We start from the raw sequence: 6,936 nt of genomic DNA, 5'->3' as shown, positions 1-6,936 counted from the left end.
ATTGGTTTTCTATAAATACATTTGTGAATTGTTGTTTTCCCTGTTCGTCATTTTTTCTTTAGACGTGGTGTTGTTTGGGTTTTTTCAAACTAATGATTTTTTACTGCCGTGATTTCTATCCGTTATGGCAGATCATTGTATTTGTCGTAAATTTAGTTTATTTCAAAGATGGGAAAATATATTTTTATGTTTATTATATAGGCTGGGAGCCGTCCAAAAGATGAGGAAATAAATATATATATCAACGACACTATTGATTTGCTACAAGGGATAAGTAACGACAGTTTAGTGAAAGATCTTTACAAAAATGTTCCACCAAGATGCCACCAAGTTATCTGTTTCAAAAATATTCCACCAATGAATTATGAAGTTTTAGTTTCCAGAATGGAATTCGAAGTCAAGTTTCAATGAACATATCGAAACAATACAAGGACATTTTCGTAGTAACAAGTTTTTCACGACTCAGGTGGTAAAACGTTACAGAAACGAGCGAAACCAATAGTTTAAAATAATGAAGTTTGTTTTACAAATATACAAAATTAAATATCCAGCAGCTCATATACTGTATAGTTCGTTGATTCCAGTAACTTATGAATGAATTGTCTAGTTTATAATCCAAGTATCAGCAATGTATAATGTTAATTTCAAAATTCAGTTTGATGAATCCAATAGTTATAATACATTTCAGGTTATACACACGTAATATATTGTTGATGCCAGCAGTAATAAGTAAATCCCACTGATTATTTTTTTAAAGTTATTTATTATGTCTTAAGATAATAAATTAAATGATGGATATATCCTACCCACAACTTAACAGCAAAGAATAACATGTAAAACTGGAATGGGTTCTGTTCTACATGTATGTGTATTTCTATATATACTGACCAAAACAAGTAGTTCTTGAATTCTTATTTTAGATTATCTGGAATGTTCTTAATATATGATGTAAATAAAATACGTTAAAAAAATTCTGCAGCTTTTTGTTCTTCAATCATAGATTGTTTTAACAAGATTTGGTCGCGCGTGACATTATGTGACAAAATTCACATAAACAAGTATAGTGGGAGATATTATGGACATAATTGTGCAAATCGTGATACAAGCATGAAATTTGGTATAAAGGTTAACTAAATGATACTTATTGATTGATTGATTGTTGGATGCTTTACGCCGCATTAGCACAAAAAGGCTATTTCGCGGCGAGAGCTAATTCGAATATTTTTACAATTTAAAGCATATTCTTAAAATAAGACAAAAAGTCCTTCAATACACTAAAATTCTTGACTAAAGCAAATTTGATTATATACAAATAAAAATCAACAGTAAAATAACGTGATAAAAATTAAAATCGATTTAAATATAATAACATTTTTTATATTTTATAATAAATTCCAATTTCTTTTAAAAAAGCAACAATATTTGTAAATGGAACATTATTAAATAAATCATACATATTATTGACATTGAAATGCTTCTTACGAATATCAGCAAAGTCAATACAATTAATTAAAACATGTTTAATAGTATACTTGCAGTTGCAAGGAACACATTGTGGTTCATTTTCATTTTTTAAAAGATACTCGTGTGTCATTCTAGTATGACCAATACGACATCTAGTAATAACACACTGCTCTTTTCTGCACATAATATTATCAAAAGGTTTGCCTAAATTAGGTTTAATTTCATGCAATTTTTTATGGTCTTTTTTACTCCATTTATTTTTCAATATATTAAAAACATATTCTCTAATATTAGATTTAAAATCAGTATATGGTATATCACAGTTAGATAGAGGGTCACCCAGGGCATTCTTTGCCTCAAGGTCTACAGCTGTGTTTCCAAGGATTCCAACATGACTCGGAACCCATAGAAATATTATTTCTTTCAGAAGAATTTTTAAATTCCTCATTACATATAAAATTTTCAGGATTGTTGGGTTTTTAATTTTAGTATTTCGTATAGCTTGTAAGCATGAAAGTGAATCCGAACATATAATAAATTTGGATTTATCTGAAGAAGCAATACATTTCAAAGCCAAAATTATTGCTTCTGCTTCAGCAGTAAAGATGGATGCATCAGATGGCAAACGGAGGGTTGCAGCTCTGTCCCTGAAGACAGCAGCAGATGCAACTCTATCACCATCTTTTGATCCATCAGTATAGACAGTTGAACAATCTAGATAATCGGCTTTAATTTCAGCATAGTGTTGCTGAATTAAAAGAGGATTTGTTTTATTTTTATTGTGTTCACGGAGATCAAATATCATTTTTGGTTTGGGAAGTTCCCATGGAGGACATTTGCAAGTTTTAACTTGAGCAACAGATTTTAAATCAAAAGAAGCTAAATGTGGTTTTAAACGTATACCTAACGGAGGAATTTTCTTTTCATGTTTTGCAAAAACATCTTCATAAATCGGATTAAAAACACAGCTGTAGGCAGGATTATCTGAATGGGCTTTTAGTTTGACAGCATATTGAAGTCCAAGCTTCAAACGTCTGTCAGAGAGTGAGTGCTCATCAGCCTCTACATACAGACTCTCAACTGGTGAGGTTTTAAATGCGCCAAGACAGAGACGCAAACCTTGGCGATGCACAGCATCGAGAATCTGTATGTAGGACTACCTTGCAGAGCCATACACTATAGAGCCATAATCTAGTTTAGATCTAACTAGAGATCTATATAAATTGAGTAAAATGTTGCGATCAGCACCCCAGTCAGTGCTGCCGACAACTTTTTAAATATCTAAAGCTTTTAAACATCTCGCTTTTAACATTTTGATATGGGGTAGAAAGGTTAACTTTTTATCAAAAAGTAAACCAAGAAATTTGGTTTCATAAACCATTTTAATTGGGTTGCCGTACAAAGTTAGTTCTGGATCAAGATGCAATTTTCTTTTGTTACAAAAATGCATCCCGACCGTTTTTGACGTGGAAAATTTAAAACCATTTTCCGAGGCCCATTTTTCAATTCTTCCAAGACATAGTTGTAATTGTCTTTCTATGTTATTCATATTTTTGCCTCTGTAACATATTAAAAAATCATCAACGTACAATGAACCTTCAATATTACTTTTTAAAACTTCAACAAGGCTGTTGATTTTAAGACTAAATAATGTAACAGATAAAATACTGCCCTGAGGGACACCCATCTCTTGATCATACAGATCAGACATGGTCGAATTAACTCTAACATTAAATTGTCTGTTAGAGAGAAAATTAGAAATAAAATTAGGCATATTGTCTTTCAACCCCATATCAAATAAATCTTTTAAAATACCATATTTCCATGCAGTATCATAGGCCTTCTCAAGGTCGAAAAAGACTGACACCACATGTTCATTTTTCGCAAAACCATTACGGACAAATGATTCGAATCGAACAAGATGATCAAGAGTACTGCGGCCCTGTCGGAATCCACACTGGATATTGGCTAATAGCCCATTGGATTCCAGGAACCAAACAAGGCGATCATTGACCATCCGTTCGAGTGTTTTACAGACACAACTGGTAAGAGCAATTGGTCGATAATTAATAGGATCCGTATGATCTTTACTTGGTTTTGGAATAGGCACGACGGTTGCAAGCTTCCAGATTGATGGTAAATCACCAGATTCCCAGATGTTATTCATGAGCTGCAAGAGAGCTTCTAGCGAGGAATCTGGCAAGTGTTTTAAGAGTTGGTAGTGAATATTATCAGGCCCACAAGCTGTACGTATCATGGGCTTTTGACAGAGATGTTTTAACTTCTTCAAGAGAAAATAGTTTATTATAATTTTCACCATTTTTTGATTTAAAGTTTAATCTAATTGTTTCTTTTTGTTTTTTAACTTTTTTAAAGTCTTCCCTGTAGTTGTTACAAGAAGAAGACTTCGCAAAAGTTTCACCAAGTTTGTTGGCAATATCCTTTTCAGATGTTAATAAATCATTGCCGTCTTTCAAATGTTTTACAGTGGCTTTAGAATTTTTACCTTTTATTTTATTTACCATATTTTAAACTTTTGTCATCGGAGTGCGAGATGTAATCCCCGAGACAAATTTTTTCCAGGATGTTCGTCGGGCTTGCCTACAAGTCCGCCGTGCCTTAGCGCGAAAAATACGGAAATTACTCAAGTTTTCCGTCGTTGGTTGTTGATTGAACCGTCTTTCAGATTTTTTACGGTCACCTATGGCTTGATCACAAGCGTCATCAAACCATGGTTTACTGGGATGTTTTGGATTTGCCGAGGTCTTAGGAATAGTTCTGTCAGCAATTGACGTTAGAACTGTATTAAAAGTTAAAATTGGATCTTGCACAGTCTCAAACATCTTTGACTGAAGTTCCGCTCGACAGAGATTCTCAAACAAGGACCAGTCCGCCTTGTCAAGTTTCCAAAGTGGTACTCTCTGTTGGGCAGAATTAAAAAGATGTTCAAGTACTATTGGAAAATGATCACTTCCACATAGATCATCATGAACACGCCATGAATAATCCAGAAGCAGAGAGGGATCGCATATTGTGATATCAATAGAAGAATAAGACCCGTTTCCTGGATGAAGATACGTATTAGATCCATCATTAAAAATGCATAATCCTTCTTGAGAGACAAAGTCCTCAATGATCTTACCTTTGGCATTATGAGTCTTGCTACCCCATAATGGATTGTGGGCATTGAAGGCGCCCATAAGTATAAATGGTGAGGGTAATTGATCAGTGAGGTTTTTGAGTTTTGCTTTATCGATAATTGAATTAGGTGGAATATATATCGAACATAATGTAATTGTTTTGTCTAATGATAAACGAATTGCAACTGCTTGCAGATCCGTTGTGAGTTGGACTGTGCTATGAATGACTTTGTCCTTCACAAAAATGGATGATCCGCCTGCAGCACGTTCATCTACCTTAGAAAATGTGCTATACATGTTGTATCCTTTTAAAGATACGTTGTCACTTTCTTTTAGATGAGTTTCTTGAAGACAAAATGCAATAGGTAAAAAAGACTGAACTAGAAGTGTTAACGCGAGAAGATTTATTTTAAGACCTCGACAATTCCATTGGATTATATTTGTCATTATTTAATAAAAGAAGGGCGAATGCTGTCGAGTTTGCCAGCATTCTTATTTCGCTCACCCTGAGATCGTGATCTTTCGGGTGGCGGAACACTTTCGGTTTCCATTTCAGTGTCGTCGACAAGTGTTGAAAATCTGTTGTGCGAGGAGAGTCGTCGATCTCCAGGACTACGCGCAGCTGGTGTTACTCCGCCTCTACCCCTACCCCGCGACCTCGAATCAGAAGACTTTTGAGAGGATGTATTTCCTGGCTTCTTTTGGACATCCTTCTTTTCTTGAGAACGAAGAGGAGATGGGGCTCTGGTAGACTGTGTACTGAACGAAGAAGATACCTTCTTGGATGCAGATGAAGGAAGACTTTTGGAGGTGGAAGAATCATCTATGTCATTGGGAAGATCCCAGACAGATTCACCGCTCCAACTGTGTATTTCTACTGTTTCTTTTTTATTTGATTTTTTTTTCTCTTTTTGTTTTTGTGATGATAGTGAGATCTGTAAGGAAGATTGAGTTGACTGAGTACTGGTTTTCTTGGAATTAATATTTTATCGGTAGGTTCTGTTTCAACAGGCAGCATTTTAAAATTGTCCGCATCAATTGGCCAAGTCATACGAGTTTGTGTATTCTCGTGACTGAATGAGCGGACAACTTTGCTGGCGTACGATGGTCTGTTTGAAACAAGGAGATCATTCGAAACAAAAGCTATCTGTTTAGCTTCTGGGTAACTAATGTTCCTTTCTGTTTTAATTTTAATAATATTTTTTTCTTTAAGGTAAACAGGGCAGTCCCTAGACGATGAAAAATGGGATTCACCACAGTTTACACTTTTAGAAGATTCAGAGTGACAGTTTGTTCCCTCGTGTCCTTCGTCAGAACACTTGAAGCATCTCTGCTTACCACGACATTGTTTGCTTCCATGACCAAACTTTTGACAAGTAAAGCATCGAATTGGGTTAGGGATAAACATGTCAACTCTGATTCCGAAGCAACCTAAAGTGATAGATGGAGGAGGAGTTGGAGTTCTAAAGGTCAAAAGATAAGTGTTTAATTTGATTATATTTCCATTCTTTTTAATTTGAAATCTAATAACATCAGTTACACCTTGGCTTGAAAGTTCCTCACCGATTTCTTCCACGGTAAGGTCACCAAGGTATTGACTTCTGTCTCGAATGATCCCCTTACAGCTGTTCAAACTGTTATGAGGAGAGGCAGAAACAGGAAAGTTTGATATTGTAGACATTGTACGTAAATTTGTTGATTGACTTTTGTTGGAACATTCAACCAACAAATTGCCAGATCTCATTTTTGAAACTTTTTTAACAGTACCAGCAACGCTTTGAATTTGTTTATGAATTACAAAGGGTGATATTTTTGAAATTGGTTTTTCATCTGTTCCTTTTATTACAATAAATCTGGGCAAACTGTCATCTTCCCGACAGGGCTCTGAATCATCACATTTTCCTTTTTTATGTATTAAAGCTGATTTAGAGGGTTTGTTTTGTTGTGCCATATGAATGATACTTATAAAAAATCCGCTGCTGGCCAGAAAAAATAATCATTTTTTCAAGATGGCCACCATACATTTTGAAAATGGCGTCATAACAAATCAGCCATTAATGGTTAATCCTTTGAAAGGTGTGTTATTTGTGAAATCCATTGTTAGATTTGATAAAAAGAAAATGACAGTTCATAAATAACGACTAGACAATACATTAATGAAACTTAAGGTGACTTCCGGTTTCAAAATGTCGACTAACGAGTCAAATTTTTTTTACTTTCAAGCAATTTTACAAGGGATTTTAATCCTTGAAAGATGAGTTATGTATAATACAATGTAAGAAATGATAAAACGTTAAAAACAGCTCCTTAGTACGACAAAACAACACATAAC

General features: G+C 34.5%; 1 protein-coding gene across 1 annotated transcript; it reads right to left on the bottom strand.

Moving 5' to 3' along the window:
• Positions 1-5,050: 5,050 nt before the first annotated feature.
• Positions 5,051-6,555, bottom strand: LOC134717910 (uncharacterized). The gene is made up of 2 exons (XM_063580409.1): positions 5,658-6,555; positions 5,051-5,487 (listed from the first exon to the last, which is right to left on the bottom strand). Exons 1-2 carry the CDS (start codon positions 6,553-6,555, stop codon positions 5,051-5,053), a joined length of 1,335 nt encoding a protein of 444 aa, XP_063436479.1.
• Between the last annotated feature and the right edge of the window lie 381 nt (positions 6,556-6,936).

Source organism: Mytilus trossulus, chromosome 5, assembly GCF_036588685.1.
Source record: "Mytilus trossulus isolate FHL-02 chromosome 5, PNRI_Mtr1.1.1.hap1, whole genome shotgun sequence".
Taxonomy (NCBI): domain Eukaryota; kingdom Metazoa; phylum Mollusca; class Bivalvia; order Mytilida; family Mytilidae; genus Mytilus; species Mytilus trossulus.
Note: the sequence above shows the minus strand (reverse complement) of the source record. Positions and strands in the feature narration are given on the sequence as shown.

Excerpts from the sequence above, each read along its gene's own strand:
- LOC134717910 (XM_063580409.1), bottom strand. The coding sequence starts at position 6,555 with ATGGCACAACAAAACAAACCCTCTAAATCAGCTTTAATACATAAAAAA. Across the intron at positions 5,488-5,657 it reads TCACGAGAATACACAAACTC|AAACAGTAGAAATACACAGT; the intron begins GTATGACTTGGC and ends CAAATAAAAAAG.